The sequence below is a fragment of the Mastigoproctus giganteus genome, chromosome 2 (assembly GCF_048544385.1).
Source record: "Mastigoproctus giganteus isolate SK-2022 chromosome 2, ASM4854438v1, whole genome shotgun sequence".
Classification (NCBI taxonomy): Eukaryota; Metazoa; Arthropoda; class Arachnida; order Uropygi; family Thelyphonidae; genus Mastigoproctus; species Mastigoproctus giganteus.
The window spans coordinates 117,428,121-117,450,632 of NC_143576.1; the positions used below are offsets into that span (position 1 = coordinate 117,428,121).

The following is a 22,512-nucleotide window of genomic DNA, read 5'->3' on the forward strand; positions in this document are numbered from 1 at the left end:
AAAACAAATTAAAGGAGAGTGTAACTACTGGGAACATGTCTTGGAGTGTGTAATAGCTGTTATTCGTATGTTAGCTGAATGCGGCCTAGCTTTTTGAGGAACAGATGAAAATTTTTGGTTTGCTGCAGAATGGGAATTTTTTTAGGGCTGCTTGAGCTCATAAGTCAGTTTGATCCATTTTTAGCAAAGTTCATTTCGAAATATGGAAATTCTGGAAATTCTGGAAAAGGAAATCCTTATCTGTCCAAAACCACCGCTCATTGTACTAATTACACAGAAGGTCCATGCGTTCATTGTCAAAAAAGTAAATTCTTCTAGTTATTTTAATAAGACAGTTGATTCAACACCAGATCTATCACATACAGTTCGGTTAAGTGTTGTACTTCGATACTTAAAAGATGGGCAGCCTATTGAATGCTTTTTAACCTTTTTGGAACTGGAAAACCATACCAGTCAGGAAATGGCACACCAGGTATTGCAGTACTTACGTGAAGTTTGCAAACTAAATTTTTCAAAATTAGGGATCAGTCCTACAACAATACTGCTAATATGCCTGGTCGTTATAAGGGAATGCAGCAAAAGATTTTAGAAGAAAATAAGTTTGTCATATATGTGCTACTGACTGCTGTCAAGTGCCAGTTAATTTTTTTTCTACAGTGCATTTGTTCTATACATTTTTTCAGCCTCAACTAGCCAGTGGAAAATTCTTAAAGCTTGTCTTGGAAATGAACCTGTGTTAAAATCCCTCTCAAATACCAGATGGGAGGCATATGCAATGGCAACAGCACCAATTTTGAAGTGTTTAGCTGAAACCCAGTCACAAAAAAGAGACACTAGAGGAGAAGCAGACAATATTGCAAATTAGATGCAAGAGGTAGAATTCGTTTTCATGTTGATCATGTGGGATGAGATTTTGCAAAAGTTTCATAGAGCAAATCAAGTTCTGTAAAATGAAGATGTGAACTTAAAAACATGCGCAGATCTGCATGGGTCATTAGCTGACCAACTATGCTCTTAAAGAGATGACTTTGAAAGATCTGAAGCACCTGTAAAGGAAATACTACCAGATGTTGATTACAAATCTTCAAACTCGCAAATGTATCAGAAAGAAGGTATCCAATGACGAGATGCACCAGAAGTAGATCTGAATGCCAGAGATAAATTTCATATCACCACATTTTACCCAATTATTGACAAACTAAAAACTGAGATAAGAAAAGCAGAGGTGTACAAAGAAAGGGCAGACAGATTTCCCTTTCTAAGTGATGTGCCAAATAATGTCACTTCATCTGCTGAAACTGAAAGGTACTCTTACTGCTATCAAAAACTATTTGATGCTTACCCAGAAGACTTGGATAATAATCTCTCTGCTGAGATTTAGTAGTTTCATGCATATGTACGCCATAAGTTCATTGAAACAAAAAGTGTAAAAACTAGATTCAGTCATGTTAAACTTTATAAAATAATTGCAGAAGGCAAAATTGATTGTGTTTCCAAACGCAGATATTGCCTTGCTAACATTAATGGTTACAAATTGCACAGCTCAGTGTTCATTTTCTCAACTCAAGCACATTAAAAATCCAGAACAGCTGTGTGACAAGGCAGATTGGATGCCTTGTCTCTGCTAAGTATAGAAGCAGATTTGTTATGCCAGATTAGTTTTGAGGACTTGATAAAAGACTTTGCAATTAAAAAATCTAGAAGATGTTTTAAAAAGTAAATATATAAAAATCTATAGGTAAATCTTTGCTTATATTTTTTACTACTATTTAGTGTTTTCCTTAAATAAAAATTTTTAATGAATATAGTTGTGGAGTCTTACCTGGAAGAAAACTGAAAAAGGTTTATAAAGTTTCAAACTTTTATTTCATGTTCAGCACTTAATGAGTGTTAATGACTTGTTAGTTAAGCAATGGAGAAGTCAAGGGGGGGCACCATTGTTGGGCTGTGCTTAGAGCATCACTTGGCCTTAATCTGGCACTGCTAATATGTTCTGTTGTGGTAACAAACATGAACTTTTGAGGTATATGGGGGTGTTACTTTGACCAATATTATTAGAAAAATGCGTATCTATATTACCCTTGTCCTCCCCCAAACTAGCACTTTCCCTGAACCTTTAAGGTATCCTCAATAATACTGGAAAAACTCTTGTGCCACATTTGTTTAAATCTATCCCATCTCTACAAAACATATTCCTTCTACCTACAAGTGTGGGCCAAGTTGATAGAAAATTTCCCCCAAAAGCCTTGCAGAGTCCAAGTCTTGAGTTAATCCACAAGGCTATCAAGCACATAATCCCGTCCATCGTGCCTGGGCAGAATTGCAGAAACAAACATTGTGACCTAGCTTGTGGCATTTCTTTAGCACAGTCCTATATTTATCTAACAAATCATCAGATCATGTATGCTTAATGTCATTAGTCCCCACATGAATAATAATAATATTCTCTTTACCCCCCCCATAAAATCTGACAGTCTGCTGGTGAAACCATTAATAGTTGCTCCTGGCAGACATACCCTGGTTCTAGTCCACCTATCCTTGTTACAAAAAATATTTCCCATTTCCCCGACAATGGAGTCTCGTAATAAAACGAAGTCCTTTTGAACCAGAGTAGTTTGCACTTGGTTATTCTATTCTGGAGCCCGAATTGGGAATGCATCACTTGGTGGGTTACTAGTCTTGAGTCCCTGACAACTCCCAGTAACATTATTCTCGAGGGCAAGCACCCATTTTTTTCAGCGATTCAAATTGTTCTAGCAATGTACCAAAATTTAACTTAAGATCAGTGCATTCCTTACAGCAGTGACAAAGAAAAGAATCTCCAAGTGAGATTCTTTTCTTTGCCACAGGTTCTGCAAAGAATAAAATCATGACTCACCCAGAAATCACCATCAGCTATTTCCATATGAGTCATGGTACCATCTGACGAAGTGTTCAAGGCAGATCTTGTAATAACCATTACAAAATTTACCAATTATTAATAAAAGAAACTTTCAAAAAATTATATTCCTAATATTAAAAAAATCAAACTATTACAAGAAAAAAAAAAATTTATCAAAATATACTAAATAACCTTTTATAATATACTAAATAACCTTTGAAATCCTGCTCTACTTCACTAATCCCCTCTTATCTATATTTCTCTGCTGTCACTATGAAGAGCTCCAATAGGCATGTCTGCTCGCCATGAATGCCAACAGTGCAAAGTTTCCGGTATTTCCCCCCCCCCCATACTTCTCCTTCAACCCATGCACGGTACTAAGTACTATAGGTTTTGATACCTTTCGTGTTTGGGGTTTTCATAAAAAAAAAAAAAAAAAAAAAAAGATGCTAACATTTTAGGTGGTAGATGACTTTCATCAACCGGTGAAATACCACCACTTTGCTTATTGGAGGCTTGAAGTGGTGAAACCCATGTTTAGTCTCTAGAGCAAAGTTTCCGGTATTTCCCCCCCCCCCCATACTTCTCCTTCAACCCATGCATGGTACTAAGTACTATAGGTTTTGATACCTTTCGTGTTTGGGGTTTTCATAAAAAAAAAAAAAAAAAAGATGCTAACATTGTGGAAGCTGACAGCTTAAATAAATTCAAGATAGAGCTAGACAAACTTCTGGAGTGAATGGATGGTGAAATGGAAAGGTGGTTTTTTTTTTTTTTTTTTTTTTTTTGATGCTGTATAAGCTTGCTTTCTTGCATTATATCCCTCTACTAATGCTAAAATATGTTGTGTGGCTAAATTAAAGTTTTGGATATGGCATATATATACAGCAAGAATATACCCAAATCTCTGACATAAGATACCCTCGGCAGTGTTTCTCCCCCCCCTCCCTTGTCCACAGCATACACACTACTCAAACTCCCTCTGGACACAGCTACCAGAGTAGAGGTAGCATGTTTATACATTAGCTGATTCAAATGCCTCCTAAAGCATTACCAATAGGTTAAATCCTGTAGACTAACCATTTTGTAAAAACTGTTTAAAGCTGTAGCTGTTCACTCAAAATGTAAGAAGTATTAGATTTCACTGTGATTCCTGTCATAACCTCAATACACCTGATCCACACTGCATAATAGATATGAGGCAATGCTGGAAACCAAGCATGATTTTCACCACATAAAGCTTCTAATAAGCAAAGTCATGATAATACACCAAGCAATGAGGGTTCATCTATCACTCAGTACTACCTGTGACATTAAGAGTTAACTGTTCCTCTATGTGGGGTAGGTACCACCTGAACCCCTACTTATATTGGTTGACACCTGTGGTCATTTACACTAACCCAGGGGTTCACATCTGGTGAGTATGGGCTTGGCACACCCAGGGTCCTTGAGCTGGATTCATCATTCTTCTCTTCCTTGGGTGATTCCCTTCTACTTCTGACTCTTGTTGTCTTTCTCCTCAGGGTAACTCAGAAAATTTTTTTTTTTGGCTGGTGCAGTTGCCCATACTTCCTAACATAATAGTCATTTCATAATCAACAGTTCATGAAATGCAACACATATTTCAGGCTTTGTGATTTAATAAATTAAACAATTGTACTACATTGTTAAAATTTTCATAATACAATTTTACTTATTTTTTTCTAGATTTAGAATGACTGTACACCCAACCTGGGCAGCTTTCAAAAAAAATAACATATTTAACATTTCTGCTGTGATTAATATAGTGTCTGCACACCTCCTTTACAAAACTAAACCATTATTATGTGAATGGGGAATGATATAAACCTGACACCACTTCAGGTGATAGAGGATATCCATGTTTTCATTCACCAATAAGCAAAAAAGTACTGTAAGAGACTATGATAACAGTGCTGGTCCTTCAAAACAAAAGAGTATGAAAAGCTGAAGACTTGATTCTGCCTACTTCACTGCTTCCTTGCACCATATGGCTAATAATAATAATCAAAGAAAGTGTACCATACTACAAGTACGAACCCCAGGCAGTACTAGAGACCCCCAACCCACAAGCTGTACTGTGACTGCGGCATACTAATGGATAGGACAATCCCGCACAACAGACCGGACATAACCCTTGTGGACAAGAAGGAAAAGGCTACCTATCTGATTGACATAGCAGTACCCAACACTGGCAACCTGCAGAAAACCCATGGAGAAAAAATCAAAAAGTACACAAACCTAAGACAGGAGATCAAAGAGATGTGGCATATGCAACAAGTGAAGACCATCCCAATCATCGTGTCAACCACAGATATGGTGGCAAAGAATCAACATAACAGCCTAACAGCAATAGGTCTCCCAGCAAACACCCACAAGGAACTCCAAAAAATCGCAATCCTTAACACCTGTAGGATAGTCAGAGAGTTCCTCAACCAACAGTAACATAATAATAATAATAATATGCTTAGTGAAGTGTTTTTTGGCCTTACATGTGGGGATATACCCAGATTTATCAACATAAATGTGCAAGCAGAGGATCTGGCTATTGCAGAACAACCAAACTTATCAGAAATGTGATACCCATTTGGCTCAAAAGTGGGATAAAATTGGGTCCAACAGCATTTTAGATTCTCAAAGAAAGAGCCTTAGCTGTCAATGCTGGAAGAATGTCTACTATAAATCTCAGGGCCAATCATACCTCATTATGAAAAATTGAAAAACTGAGACTAAATGTAAAGAAAAGCAGCTATTAATTCCAGCTTTCAATCTTTCTTGATTAAGTGTGAGACAGGATTCAACATGGAATTCAGGAATGTAAACAGTTATTTAGTATCTTATTGTAATACAATAAAACTCACTTGAAAACAACAATTCACATGGTTTAATTAGTGCTACATATATTTAACATTAATATTTATAATTAATATCATATAATGTTCTTCTTCCAACACTGTTTTCATATCCATTTGGCCAAACCTGCTGTGTATGTGTTGTTTTTGAATATAGTAAGATAACTTTCAAAGGAATAACTAGAATTTTGCTTTAGAGTCAATAGACATACATTCACATTTCATCACTAGTAACAATGCAATTTGCGAAATCATTGTTCATTTCCACCATTTTTCTTTTTGGCCCTCACTGAATTCTATAATGTGAACCTTTTGGCCATCATTAAATGACCAAAAAAAAATTGCTGACATGTGACACATGCCACGGTTTTCAGTCAGGATCACCTAGCATAATCCATAGGACAATCCAAGTTTATCAGCTATTTTCTTTGATGGTTAATTGCCAATCAGTAAAATAAAATTTATGCAATCATTCTATCACTGCTTGAAATTGAAGCTTGACCTGAACATTTTTCATCTTTGACAGATTCTTGGCCATTTTGAAAACATTTCATCTAGTGATAAATGACAGCCTTACTTGAATCACCAAATGCAATTCTTAACATTTCGAGGATTTCTGCTCCACTTTCCCATTCTTAACATAAAACTGATGCACAAATTTGATGCATACATTGCTCTGGTACTGTATCTATTACAATTGTGACAGAGGCTCAAGATACATCTGAACATCAACATGCACTGCTCATTACTGTTTACTGGAGTGGGGGAAATGGCTTAAACAAAAGTAGTGTGCTGACTTTTCCACTATGCTTGCTCAGTGTCTTGGCCTTAGGTTAACTAGACATCCCATGTTTGAGTAAGGTGTCCATTTGCCTGACTAAGATTAAACAGATCACTAAACAGTCTCCTTTCTTCAAACAGCACCATTTCATTTAGAAGTTATATTAAAATTTTATTACAGGCACATTTTGTTTTATAAGTAATACTTCCCCCACCTTAAGTTTTATTACAAGTTGACTGTACAGTAGGAAATACTCAATGACACTATTTGGCCTAAAATTTTTAAGCATAACATTCAGTTTTAATAATTGTCATAAGCCAAAGCACAAAGTAAAGAGCTCTTGTGCATTATACTATTGTAAGTTAAAGAACAGTCACTTATGATAGACTATCAAAGCATAAAATCATTATTACAGGTATTGTCAAAGCATAGAATTAGCTATGGGAGACTTTCTAAAATAATTTATGTGGCAGTCACATAGCCATTATTCACACAAACACTATGGAGTCCCACATACAATACTGTTGGCTGAACAGGAGGAGTGTCCCATTTTTTTAAATCTGAACACTATCTCCACCACTTCACTTGTTAAAAAGTCTCAGAGCTTTTTGATCTGACTTTGTATGTACTACATTAAAATCTTTGAATCTGAATTTTGATATTTTATAACATAATAATGCTTATATTTGTACAACAAAGAACAAAATGGGGTAACGTGCCACATTTCATTCAGTGTTGTGATTGCATATTACCAACATCAAACACTGCATCTTACAGTTTCCAAGATCAAATTGTGAACTCACTGTGTTTCTACATAAATCCCAAGAAAAAGCATTATTTTTGATATTCAGTTCATTAATTTTAAGATAATAGTAGTAAAAGGAAAAAAAAAATATGTTGTGAAATGCACTATATTTTGTTCCAACAGATCTCTGTTAAAACACACACACACACACACACACACACACACACACACACACACACACACACACACACACACACACACACACACACACACACACACACACACACACACACATCCATTTCTTAACAATGAAATAAAAGAGGCACATACCACAGTTAAATCCTATAACAAGTCGTCCTACTACAAGCAACTCAATACTCCGAGAAATTTTACTAGATCCCATCAAAGCAGCACCAATAATTCCCATAATGTTGTTTAATAATAAACCTCCTCTCCTGAAATAGATACAGAATGCTAAAAGCTGAAAGAGAAAATTTCTAAAAATACTTTAAGAGCTTTTATAATAATCTGATTCATCAACTGATGATGCATATCTTTTTCATACACTAAAACAAGGTGTAATGCAAAATTTCAAATCAAATATTCATGCGTTTTTGATGGTATCATGTAAATAAACAACTTAAAATAAAATATTGTTTTACTAACAACAATTAGGCATTTTCAGTAAAACTGGTTCAGTAGAGATCTATATTCACCAAAAATTCCTGGCAACACAAGGAACATTGCAGATGTTTCTGCTACAAACAATACACTTCTTAGGCAGGTATTTTTGTGGAGCACTCTGATTACTCTCGTAAAAATGACTCGAGTTATATAAATCATTGCATCACCATTATCGTTCCAGTTTAACCCTAATTGAATGTCAGAAGAAATGATGAGAGTAGTGTTACAAAAGACATATGCATGGGAAATTATACATTCTCAAGGTGTGTAGAAGCCCAGAATCAAGTTACTAAAAGAGGCTTGGCAGGTATACAGGAAGCCTTTAGCCTAAGAACACAAAGAAAAGTATCAAGGTATCCTTTGCTCATGTTAACACTAGGAGCATACAGGGATGAACCACATTAGTTCAGTGGATATGAATGATATAACTACTGATGATTTTGTTCTCTTCTGAAAACTGAATAAATATTTTGTATTCACACATGAAGAAGTTTTTAGGGATGAGGATGACAGACGTATAAGTAATAGAATTACTTATACGTTATTAGTAGTTAAATGGTTTTATGATAATTGAGAGAAAAGTTGAACAAAAACTGCTGACAATAAAAAGAAAATAAAGCATCTGGAGGAGTGATGGCATCTATCTAATTAGTATTAATATCAGTGATGGCAATGATGCAAAGAAGCAAGTTTCTAATGCTTTGGCCTGATATACTGGAATAAATAGAAATCATCTAGTTCGTTCATAAAACTGTTAGCAAATAGTATACTGATGGTTCAAGTATCCTAATCTTTAAGATATAAGTTCAAGTCAGCCACAAAGAAATATAAATATTTACTAGCCCAATCAGTTTTCCTAAAGAGGTTTTTGTCATACTCCTCAGAACCATTTGGCTTGTAACAAACCTCCACTGTCATCTTTCCATTGCTGCAAGTCATCTCAAACCACACAGACTCAACACTATACAAGGCAATGGTCAGGCCATACCTAGAGTACTGTGTGCAGGTCTGGAGGCCTCATTTTAGGAAGGATGTAGAGTTGCTAGAACGAGTACAAAGAAGGGCAACAAGATTGGTGAGGGGAACAAAGGGATGCTCTTACCAAGAAATGCTTAAGTTCTGCAAATTGCAGTGCCTGGAGAGTAGGCAACTGCAAGGTGTATGATTGAGGTGTATAAGGCCTTGAATGGGTTGAGCAAGCTGAATGCTGATGGGATTCTTCCTCTTGCTCAGACTAAGAACTCTCAAATTGAGAAAAGATAGTTGTAGAATAGATGTGCAGAAATTTGCCTTTAGCCAGCAGGTAGTTTATTGGTGGAACAGGCTTCCATCTTTTGTTGTGGAAGCTCATAGCCTAAATAAATTTAAGGTTGAGCTGGACAGGCATTTGGAACAAATGGAAGGTTTTTTTTTTTTTTTTTTTTTTGGCTGATGCTGCATAAGCTTGCTTTCTTGCATCGCATGCTTCTACTAATGCTAATCTGCATTACCTTGATCTGATTCAGGAAACATTCTTGTCACTTTCAGACAGTTTTTGACCAAAAACATCCCATCCCCAACTCTCTGTCTTTCCAAAGGGTATATTAGGGTTTTGAAAAGCAATAAATTACAAAACTTAATTTGTCTGCACAATAATGTTGGTTGTACCAAAATCATATTTTTATATTTCTGAGCAGCACCATGACTTAGTAAGCCCAACCACACCAGTGTTAGATAACATGATATAAAAAACCCACATCCATTTAATTTGTTTACAGTACACCCAATATTATAGTGTTAAGTTTTGTAATTTATTGCTTTTCAAAACCCTAATATACCCTTTATAACTTAAAACATTTTCCCACGTGGCCCAAGACTGTTGGCAGATTTTGCATCTATTACAGTTGACCCTCAGTATTATTATTATTATTGTTGCTCTTATATTATTTCTTCCTGATTGAGGGATTCCACTCAGTGATGGGTACTGCTACCAAGTACACAGGGTGGTTGTAATGTCTGGTGTTACTATCGGTTGAGGAAATCTCTGACTATCCTGCAAGTGTTCAGGATTGCGACTTTCTGGAGTTCCTTGTAGGTGTTCTCTGGGAGAGCTATTGCTGCTAGGCTGCTATGTAGAGTCTTTGGTACCATACCGGTGGTTGACACAATGATTGGGATGGTTGATACTTCTTCCATATGCCACATCTCCTTGACCTCATGTCTCAGGTTCGTGTACTTCCTAATTTTTTCCTCATGGGTTTTCTGGACATTGCTAGGGTTGGGCACCACTATGTCAATCAGGTAGGTAGCCTTTTCCATCTTGTCTACAAGGGTTATGTCTGGTCTGTTGTGCAGGATGGTCTTATCCGTTATTATGGTGCGGTCCCAGTACAGCTTGTGGGTTTGGGTCTCTAGTACTGCCTGGGGTTTGTACCTGTAGTACAGTACACTTTCTTTGGTCAACTGTTATTTCCTTGCTTGCTTCTGATGTATTATCCTGGCTACCTGGTCGTGTCTATGAGTGTACTCAGTCTGGGTGATCACCTTGCACCCCACGGTGATGTGTTGGATTGTTTCAGAGGCCAGGTGGCATCGTCGACATGTGTCATCTGATATTCCGGGCTCCTTTGCGATGTATTTTCTATAGTTTCTGGTGTTGATTACCTGGTCTTGGATGGCCAGCATGAATCCTTCAGTCTCAGGGAAGAGTGTCCCACTTCTGAGCCATGCATTGGAAGCAATGTTATCGATGTGATCTTGGTGGAGGTCATTGTAGTGTCTGCCATGGAGTGTCTTCTTTGCCCATCTTTCTAACTTCGTTTCTTGTACCGTCTGTGTGGGAAGAGTTTTCTCGCTTAGGTTGAGTGGGGTATACCACTTACCGATCTTCCTTATGGCATGGTGGAGTGGTGCTGTGTTGTTCTCGAAGTAGTCCTTCAGGTTAACTATCACTGTTTGCTGTTGCTCTATCAGGTCCCTTCCTTCCTCTTTCCAAGGTATTCTTATTCTCTCCACTGCTGACTTCGGGTGGTGTTGACAACTCTTGGTCATCACTGTCCTTGTCTTTCGCATGATATCTTCTAGCTCGGTGTTAGTCCAATCTATGACCCCGAATGTGTATGTTAGTACTGGAGCTGCATAGGTGTTTATGGCTTAACTGTGTTCCCTCCGTTCAATATTGCTTTCAGCAGGCTTCTGAGTCTCTGATGATATTTTTCGGTCAGGCACTTCTTGATTTCCTTGTGTTCTAACTGCTCAGCCTGCATCATCCCTAGGTATTTGTAGGTCTCTCCTTCTGTCATAACTTCGTTCTCTTTACCAGTCAGCAGCTGGTAGTTTCGGCCAACTAATTTTCCCTGGTGCAGTGTGTGGGTCTTGCATTTTTCTAGACCAAATTCCATCCTGATGTCCTTGCTGAATTCTTTGGTGATCCGGAGTAGTTGCTGGAGTTGCTTCTCGGTTGCCGCGTAGAGCTTGATGTCATCCATGTACATCAGGTAGGTGAGGGTGTACAGGTTCTTTCTTCCTTCTTTGAGGTTATATCCATACTTGCAGCCGTTGACCCACTATCCACCATACTTGAGCATGGTGGATAGTGGGTTGAGTGCTAGACAGAACCATAGTGGGCTCAGAGCATCTCCCTGAAAGAGTCCTCTTCTAATGGGGATTGGCCTGGTTGTGATGTTCTCAACCTTAATGGTGGTACTCCATTTCGCCATTGTTGCTCCTAGGAAGTTTTGTCACTTTTGGATTGACCTTGTAGATCTTCAGGGTCTCTAATAGCCAGCTATGAGGTACAAAGTCGAAGTCCTTGCGGTAATCGATGTACGCCGTGTATGGGTTGCGGTGCTTCTTGAAGGCCTGCTCCATAATTGCAGCATCTATGGTTAATCATTCCATGCATCCTTTCTGCTGTTCAGCCATTATGTTCTGACTCTCTAAGTGGTCTGTTATCTTCTTAGTTATGCAGCTGGTCAGGATCTTGTACATTGTTGGGAGGCATGTGATTGGCCTGTATTTCGCTATTGGCCTGGATTTCTTGTATCTTCATCTTTAGGCTTCAGATATGTAACTCCTTCTGTGAGAAACTTCGGGATTGTCTCCGGGTGCCTTATCATTCGAGTGAACTGCTCTGCTAGGTGCTTGTGTGTGTGTGTGTGTGTGTGTGTGTGTGTGTGTGTGTGTGTGTGTGTGTGTGTGTGTGTGTGTGTGTGTGTGTGTGTGTGTGTGTGTGTGTGCAGGTGAGCTTCTTGTACCAGTAGTTGTGGATGTTATCAATTCCTGGGTTTTGCCAGTTGTGGGTGTTCCTGATCAACTCTTTTACTTCTTCTTCTTGAATCTCCCACTCTCTCATCCCTTGTATGTCCTTCGTTTTCTTCCGATCTACTTCTATCCAGGGTGATCTGCTATTATGTCTTACTTCACTGCTCCAGATATTTCCCCAGAATTCTTTGATCATCTTCTTCTCGGGTGGTCCGTTTCCTGCTTTCTCATCTTCACCCAGTTTCCTGTAGAACACTCTTTGGTCTTCATCAAAAATTCTGTTGTTTATTTTCCTCTGGGAGCTCTCTTTGTATCGGTGTAGTCTCTTGCTGAGTACAAGGAGTTTCTGCTTCAGTGTGTCCAAGTAATCTCCTATTCTCTGATTTCATGTTTGCTGTGGATGCTGACTCTCTTGAGGATGATCTTCACCTTTCCAATCAATTTCTTACTTCTATTACCCTGTTGGTACTGGGTCAACTGACCTATCTTGACTCTTAATTCTTCTATCTTCTTCTGAAGTCTTCTTTCCCAAGCTGGCGGTTCCTTCTGTTTTCGGTTCTTCTGCTGCTGGTCTCTTGTTTCTTTTCCATTAATCCTAGTAGCTGCTATGGCAGCACAGTATACGGCTGTGTGGATAGCCTCCAGCGTTGTACCATTGTTGTCAAGGTAATGTGGCATTATTTGCCAATTGAGGTGGTCTGTTACTCTGCACTGGATTTTATTTGGCCTCTGCTTAGGTATCACCTGGGTTCTTGTGAGGTCCATTCCTTCGAATTCTGTTAGGGCCTTCTTCCACTCGTCTTCTATTCTGGATAGCATGACTTCGTCTTTTTCCACTTCAGCTACTCTGGGTTGTATTTCTTCTTACTGTTCCTCCTCTGGTTCCATGGTACACTGTTCCTCCTCTGGTTCCATGGTACACTGTTCCTCCTCTAGTTCCATATTATTTGTGCTTTGTAGCAGATCGCTGACATCCTGCTTGATTTTTCCCAAGATGACAGGAACTATTAGGATCTTTGTGACAATGGTCTTTCTTTGATCTGCTAATCGCTGTTCGGTGACCTGAATATCTGGGTATTGTTCAAACCACTTGGTATGTAGTCGCGATCTGTACATTGTCATATCGGTCTCTAGCCTGGTTATTTCATAGTATGCTCACATGATGTATGTATTCATTTCAATGATCCACTTCATGCATTGGTATTTTCTTCCTTCCTGGGTGGTCAGTGGCGCAGTTGCGCAGGAAACACTTCCAGTTGGTGGGGCTGGATGGTCTTGCCCTTCTCTTGTGGTAGCGCCACTTGCTCCACTATCTTGCTTGGGAGACAGTCTCCAACTTTTCGAGCCGACCCCTCTGCCTAAGGCCTGAACGCGAGTGACTTTATCCTGCACCACACTCGATGCAGTATGAATAATATTTATCTACGACATCATCCATCTGTGGAGGTGGACTTGTTTAGCTTCGGCTTATGTCCAGTGGTTTATTTATTTTATTTATTCATTTCTCACGAGTGACACCAGATGGTGCCACTATCTGCCTCAGCCGTCACTCCGACCTTGGGGAAGTTAAGTCCAATGGGGTAACTTTCACGATGTTTTTTTTTTTTTTAAATCATATAATATTATTATTATATCAGTCTCCCAGCGTAATAGAGCCGCATTTGCCTCCACCAATGTGGGATTCGAACCCAGGTCCATCAGGCTGGTAGTCCAGTGTCTTAACCACTCGTTGGCCATCGTGCCCCTTTCGTCATCATCATTGTTGTTGTTGTTGTTGTGCAAGGAAGCCTGAGGTTATGCTGCACCAGCCAAAAAAAAAAATTCTGAATTACTCCAAGAGAGAGAGAAAATAAGAGTCAGAAGTAGAAGGGAATCACCAAGAAAGAGAGGAATGATGATATCCGGCTCAGGACCCTGGGTGTGCCAAGCCCATACTCACTAGATGTGCGTCCCTGTGGTTAAATTAGAGAAATTAATGGTAAAAACAGCTCTCAGAGAGGGTGCATAGATAATTTTGTCCCATTATATTGACCTGGCTAATCATATGTCCAGTTAACCAAAACCCATAATTCTCCTTCAATGGAATCAGCAAAGACACTTCCACCCCTTCTGTTTCAATAAATGCCATCTTTCTAAAATAAATTCTGCCTACCAGGTCAACCATGCTTAGAAAAACTTCATCCCATAAGTGTTGCAAAGTTCCTCATGCTAAAAGTTAATCCACAAGTCTTTACTCAATAAAGGCTTATCAATTTCTGGACAAAATTTAGATAAAATTTAGTTAATAATATATGTAATGCATTACATTTCCAGTGCATATGATTTTTATTTCTTAAATTAATTGAATTTTTTTCTTTTTCCATGATTAACAGAAGCACAAATTAAATAACTAATTTAACTAATTATCTTGTTACCACTTAATTACTATCTGATTAACTAAAAATAAAAATTACTGCCCATACTTCCTAACATAATAGGCACTCCATATTTAACTCCATAATCAACAGTTCATGAACTGCAACACATATTTCAGGCTTTGTGATTTAATAAATTAAACAACTGTACTACATTGTTAAAATTTTCATAATACAATTTTACTTATTTTTTCCTAGATTTTGAATGACTGTACACCCAACCTGGGCAGCTTTCAAAAAACAACACATGTATTTAACATTTCAGCTGTGATTAATATAGTGTCCGCACACCTTTACAAAACTAAAACATTATTATGTAAATAGGGAATGATATAAACCTGAAACCACTTCCAGGTGATAGAAGATATCTTCGTGTTTTTATTCACCAATGAGCAAAAAAGTACTGTAAAAGACTATGATAACAGTGCTGGTCCTTCAAAACAAAAGAGTATGAAAAGCCATAAAGACTTTGATTCTGCCTACTTCACTGGTTGAACCAAAAACAAATGGAAGGAACATCTGTTGCTGGTTCAACAAGTGTAAACATAAGGCCAAGGCATTTTATGAAACATTGCGATTGGAAGGAAAGTTCTCTGCTTCACTGGGAGGCCAACAAAATTTAATCAATCAATAGTATTCACGAGCTTGCTGTGCATGGGGAGCAGCTTAGTGCTTCTGTTGCTACATCCAATTAATTTCACTCAGAATTCAAGAAATATGAGTAGGAGGAAAATTTGTTGCCTGATCCAATCTATAACGTGATTGCAACACTTATATTTGAAATCCTTGTCTAAAAGAATACTCGCTATTACAGAAGAAAAATCTGCTCCAAAACATAAATCATCTACCTAGCCCAATTTGGTCTCAAGATTAACCCTGACAAATCAGCACAGTTAATCTTCTCATTGATGCAAAAGCCATTATTCCAGATTGTGCCATTTGTGAGATCAGAGAAAAACACTGGATAAAAAAGCATCACCTTCTGCACATGCATGACCAGAAAATCAGGCCCCTCCATAGCCAGGTGGGCAGGAGCAGCAGTGCGTAGCACACGCTTCTTGATTAGACCAGGGTTCGAGCCCGTGACCACCAAATACGGAGGATGTGAAAAGGTCAGGGAATGACCACCGCACATCCCCAGAGCAATATGGCCTTAGTTGCTAATGCTCCTAAAAAAAACCTAAATAACAAATAATAACCAGAAAATCACAAGAAAATACATTCACTCATTGTTCGTCTCTATATGGCACAGAAATTTGGATATCTGCAAACCCAACTACTTTGAAACTGCTCTTTGTAGCAGAGTACTGGATGCTTTGCTGGGCAGCTTTCAAATATAACTGCACTTGAAAGCTGCCCTTGACATGAATCAGTCACACAATAAAGTAAACAAGGTCAGATTAACAGCCACAATGAAAATTCCCTCAGGTATTATTTCTGAACCTAATGTATTGAGGATCTTGGAACAACCCCTTGGTGCTCACCCCTTCTTGGTAGCCTACAACAGACTCCACCCCACAGATTTCTACATTTTGGACAACTGTCAGCAGTGCAGCAAGTGAACACTAACTTTCTGCAATTCACCATGAACAAAAGTACCAGAGATATGTCCTCAAGGTGTTTATGGATCTACCTTTCCTCCAGAATTACTCTTTTTGTAGTCGTGACATGTGAGACACTGAGCAAGAGGCACTTGCTCAGTGTCTGTCTTTGATCCATGAACTTATGCAGCTGCATTAAGCAGACCCCACTTTTTTGTTAGCTGGCTGTCTGTTCCATTAATGATGGAAACTTAACTCAGCTTGGTCAATATATATCATTATGGATGTACGATTTTACGTATGGATTTTTATGTATGTATGATTGCATACATGGATTTTTACATATGTATGGTTGTATATATGAATTTTTATGTATTTATACATTTCATTTTTTTTTTGTTTATATTTTCTATGGGTTTTTTTTGGGAGGGAGGAATATTCTGTTTCTTCTATTTGTGGTTAATATGTTGTATCTGTTTCATATAGTTTGTGGTTAATGTGTTGTATCTGTTTCAGTTTGTGTTAATATTTTCTGCTTAATAAAAATTGCGGGCTAAAAGCCTCAGACTATGAAAAACCTTATAGACATATAAGTTAGTGTAAATGCATCACATCTCCAACATGTCTCTGCATGGTATAGTTAACTGAAGTTAATTATAATGGCATCATTTCATTATATCTCATATTGTGAATACCTTCACAATGAGTTGCCTCTCCAGTTATATTTCAAATAACTAACACTTCCCCAATAGAGAAGCCTATTGTTATTTATTCTCAGTGGATACCACTGCCATCCAGATGGCCATTTCAGCGGATGTGGGGCATACAGTTGTGCCCCGCATCCGCTGATTCGGTATCCACTGATTCAGTTACTGGTGGTTAACCACGGGAAAAAAATGAAAAAACTTAAACATGTACTACTCGCATCCAATACGATGCTTCCCTTTATTTTTTACAATGTCACATTTAGTTTGATCACCAACATTATAATGGTTCTTTAGAGATTTGACAGATGCACAGTTTTCAAGCTTTAGAATAATTTCAAGTTTTTGTTTAATTTGAAAGCACAACTCTTGTGTTTGCCCTTCATTTTCGTGATTTCTAAACAAAAAAAACAAAAACAAAAAAAATAGTTACTATAAGAAAGAAAAAAAATTCAGACATCCCTGACATAAATAACCTAACAAAATTTGTCCTTTTGGAGTGCAACGGAACACAACAATCGATGCGACACACTAAATCAAACTAAACATTTGATCGCTGGTTCTTTTTGCTTATTTAAGACTTGCAAAATAAATGTTTATACCTATTCTAGTTATTACTTGACTTTTATGATTTCTGGTTGATTTTTTTTTTTTATTTGGAGTCTTGAAGTGTCCCAGTTAATCCAATCCTGGTAAATGAAGAGTCTGCTATACTTTATTATTACTATATTTAATGTTGGTAATATCTTACTGTGTGTTTAATTTATCAATTAAACTTTATTATGTGTATGTATGTATGTACAAGAAAATCACGTTATATATGGGGTCAACACGTGTTCACTTATATCCAAGGTTTCAGCCATCCACGGTAGGTCTTGGAACATATCCCCCATGGATACGGTGGTCTTACTGCATATGCAGGGATGTAATGGTCTATAAGCTACAGGCTGCTAAAAGTTAGGAAAAAAGCTCAAGAGTTAGCAGAAAAAAAACAATGGAGAAGACCTGTTACTTATTCTCAGTCTCAGTGGATACCATCAAAATGACTGTTTCAGGACTATTTTAGCCCTTTATCAGTGGGTTGGTAGGTACCTTTTTTTTTTTTTTTTTTTTTTTTTGATTTGGTAGTTGTTGGCGCGTCGGCTTCTGTGGCCATATTGCACCTCCCAAGGTTTTTGCAGTACTTTGATCCAAGCCCGAGGCGGGAATCGAACCCGCGACCTTTGGGTTGCCGGGCAGGTACTTTACCCACTCGGCTAGCCCGGTCGGCCTGGTAGGTACCACTGGGTGGTATAACAAATGACAACCCAGTTGTGAAAATAATTCCGCAATATGAGATGCCAATGATATTTAGTAGTTTAAGACTTAATAAAAATTCAGGGCTAAAAGCCTCAGACTACAGGAAAACTTACAGACATATAAGTTAGTGCAAATGCATCATGTCTATATGTAGTAAGTTAACCGAAATTAATTATAATGGCTCATTTCATTACATCTCATATTGTGAATGACTTCAAAAGTTGTGTCTTCATTATAATTTAAATAAGTAATGCTTCTCCAATAGAGAAGGCAATTGTTACTTATTCTCAGTCAATACCCAGACGACAGTATAATTGGAGAAGCAATTCATTGTGAAGGCATTCACAATATGAGATGTAATAAAATGATGCCATTATAATTAACTCCAGTTAACTTAGTACATAGAGACATGATGCATTTGATCTAAGTTATATGTCTGTACGTAAGTTTTTCCACAGTGGCTTTTAGCCCCAAAATTTTCTTATGTCAAACTACTAAACACCATTGGCAGACTCTCATATTGTGGAGTTTTTTTTTAATACGTTGTCAGCCATTATACCATTGGGTATCTAACCACCTAATGATTAAGGACCAAGGAGCTATGAAATGGCCATCTCAGGGTCTTCCCAGAGATGAGTGGGCAGCCAGAACTAGCCTAGTACTAATGAGTTAGAATCAGTATGACTGAGAAATGTGTCTCCTTTTCCTTTCTTTTGGGGTAGACTTTTCTCTCCTACTATCTTTCTTCTTTTTGCTAACTCTTAAGCTCTCCCCTATCTTTTAGGAGCCTGTAAGTTAAAGAGAATTACATCCCTCCATATATACATCACTCAGGTGATATCCACTGAGAAAAAGAACAACACATATTTAAAGTATAACCAGAGAGGCAACTTGTGAAGGCATTTATAATATGAGATGTAACAAGACTATTCTATTATAATTAACTTGCTTTAACTTACTACATACAGGCATGATAAATTTACACTAACTTATATGTCTATATTTTCTGCTTTGAATTTTAACTGACTACGTATCTTATTGCTCCTTTCACTGAAACTGATATGGATGCTCAGATTCTTGATACTGAGGACCTTTTTTATCAGTAATCTTGTAACCAAAATATATGTGAATCCTTGGCCTCTGCCATGAAGGAAAATTGTATGTATATATTTTCCTGTATGCAATACAATAAAGATTTTCTAAATCTAAAGAATATCTGATCATCAATAGACATATTTTATATGACCTCATTGAGTGACCAACAAAGATTAATAAAATAAAATCAAATTCTTTTGTTGATTAAAATAAAATCAAATGCAGTTGGGGTGGTTCTGCATTACATAAATAAATGATGGATGAAGTTTCAAATTTTTATTATTATTATTATAAAGCTAGGCAGTTATTATTACATAATTTGTGCAAAATAGGCACGTCCTCTTCTTGCTCTATTATGTTCTGATAACTTATATTTAAAATTTACTACTAATTTCTTTTTCAAAGTATATGGTATATGGAAAATTACCATTCACTTAACATTTCACTTAATGACTTATTTTCAAGAAACCCAACCCTATCATTAGGTATACCTGTATTAAAATTTCATGAATTTAACGGTTTTATTAACTTGAAAATAGAAGTGATTAACAGTATTTTCTATATATATATATATATATATATATATATATATATATATATATATATACACACAGGTTGGCCATAATTAAAGTATCCCTATTCAGAGCTCTCTGTAGCTCTAAGTAATAAGCAGAATGCCACCAAAATTAGTAAGTAAACTATTCAAGGCATCCTGTGAAAAAAAAATTACTTCCAAAACCTGCCAATATTGCACTGTACAAGAGGAAAGACATAGCAAAGTACCAACAAATAAATAACTAAGACAAACCTTGAAAATGAAATTACAAATTTTTATTTGTGCTCTTTCCAAAAAAAAAAAAAAAACAAACAGAAAGAAACTGAACTAAACTGGTAGAGGAAATGGTTTCACAGCTCCACTCTCACTCACAGTTTATTCCTGATGGTCAATGATATTGGTGATGGTGGAGGTGGTTTTCGATGTGATTACCATTGTTCTGGACCAGAAACTGCTTTCGATGCACAATGTGCTTGACTGTAGAATGCAAAATCTCTGGAGTAATGTTCTGCACATGCTGCATTATGTTGTCCTTTAAGACAGCCAGGTTAGGGACAGTTCCTCAGTAGACATTGGCCTTGAGGTGACCCCACAGCCAAAAATCACACAGTGTAAGGTCAGGCGAACGTGGTGGCCATGTAATGGGAAACAAATCACTATTGACTCTTTCTGTAGTAAAGTGATGCTGGAGAAGCTGCTGTACTGGTCATGTGATATGAGGAGGAGCCCCATCTTTGCTGCAGTTGAGGAATAATGAAACTGTTCAGCATGTGAGGCACAATATTGCTGAAGCAGCTTTTGTGCCACAAAACCACAAACAACATCAGCATCTAATGATATCTTTGTGCTGTAATGGAACAGGTGGCTGCTCCTGCTGGGTGCAATTCCTCAAAAAAGTATGGCTCTAAGATGAAATTTGAAGTCACACCACAACAGATGGTGATTTTCGGCAAGTGCAATGGGATTTGCTGAATAGCATGCAGTGCTTCTGAAGCCCATATTCGGCAGTTTTGAGTGCTGACAGTCCCATCGAGATAAAAATGGGCCTCATATCTCCAAAGAATGTTCCATGTCTAGGCATCGTCCACTTCAACTCTGGCCAAAAACATTAGAGCAAATGCCATTCATTTTCCAGGATCATCTCTTTGAAGCTGCTGCTGACAACTGAACTTGTATGGATAATAGTGGATTGGTTTCTAAAGAATTTTCCACACAGTGGAATATGGGACATCCGATTGCCTCACTACTCCCCGTGACTGCTACTAGTTCCAGCAGCTGTATCCATGGTTGACGATAGCCGTTGCAACTTCCTCTGCTACCTGGGGTTAAACAGTATTCCTTCCTCCTCCAGGCTTAACAACAAAGGACCCAGTTTCCTCAAATTTGATAATCATCCTTCTAACTGCTGCAGCTGATAAAGGACCTTGACGTAAGTTCTTACAGCATATAAATTCACACAGATTAGCTGCTGCATTGCACCCATTAATGTAAAAGAACTTCACAATTAAAGTGCGATCAGGAAGAGTGAGACGCATTGTTAACAGTAAACTTACAAAATACACTTGAAATGTTAGCGTTGTGCCTTTATAGCTTTCTGCTGCTGGGAAAATTAGATTAACTCAGATTTATGCAAATTTTCTGCTCTCTTAGGCATCTTATTTTTTAGTTTGTATTTAAAACTTTAGTGCAATTCAGTTAATTTCTGTTTTTTTGCAAAGAGCACAAATAAAAATTTGTAATTTCATTAAGGTTTGTCTTAGTTAATTATTTGTTGGTACTTTGCCATGTCTTTCCTCTTGTACAGGGGTAGAAGTAACCATACCTGCATATGGGTACACCTAACCCCAGAGGAATGTACCAACTGTGTGGTACTACACTTAGGGTGGCAGAAAATGAAAAATACCTGGGAGTAATTGTGCAGTCAGATATGAAGTTTTCTGAGCAATGCAGACAGGCTGCAAGGGCAGGTCATGGGGTTTTGTGAATCATATACAGGAATTTTGCTAGAAGGGAAAAGGAGGCGATTATCCCTCTGTATAAGGCAATGGTCAGGCGATGCCTCGAGTACTGCGTACAGGTCTAGAGGCATCATTTTAGGAAGGATGTAGATTTGCTTGACTGTGTACAGAGAAGGGCAACAAGATTGCTGAGGGGAATGAAGGGATCCTTTTACCAAGAGAGGCTTAAAGTTCTCCAAATTGCAGCGGCTGGAGACTACGCATCTGTGTGGTGATCTGATTGAGGTGTATAAGGCCTTGAATGGGTTGAGCACACTGAATTCTGATAGGATTTTTCCACTTGCTGAGATTATGAACCTAAGAGGGCATAAATTCAAATTGAGGAAAGACAGCTGTAGGATAGATGTGCACAAATTTGCCTTTAGCCAGCGGGTGGTTAATTGCTGGAACAAACTTCCATCTGTCGTTGTGGAAGTTGATAGCTTAAATAAATTCAAGGAGGAACTGGAAAAACATTTAGAGGAAATGAATGGTTGTGTGATATTTTTTTTTTTTTTTTTTTTGTCTGTTGCTAAATAAGCTCATATGCTTTCTTTCTTGCATCATGTGCCTCTATTACTATTACAGTGCCATAGGGTATGTCTGCCAGGGGCAAAGGTTGATGATGTTGTAGAGCGAATATCATCTTTTAAGGGCACAAAAGGTGATATAGTTGTACACATTGGCACAAATGATATTAAGA

General features: G+C 37.7%; 1 protein-coding gene across 4 annotated transcripts in view; it reads right to left on the bottom strand.

The window, feature by feature from the left end:
* The window catches only part of LOC150089519 (glucose transporter type 1-like), a 1,237,972-nt gene that overhangs the window by 472,622 nt on the left and 742,838 nt on the right, over positions 1 to 22,512 (bottom strand). For all 4 annotated transcript variants that reach the window (XM_090368637.1, XM_090368634.1, XM_090368635.1 and 1 more), the window contains one exon: positions 7,608 to 7,732. In XM_090368637.1, the coding sequence (XP_090224763.1) occupies positions 7,608 to 7,732 (125 nt within the window). The remainder of the gene's footprint in view (positions 1 to 7,607; positions 7,733 to 22,512) is intronic.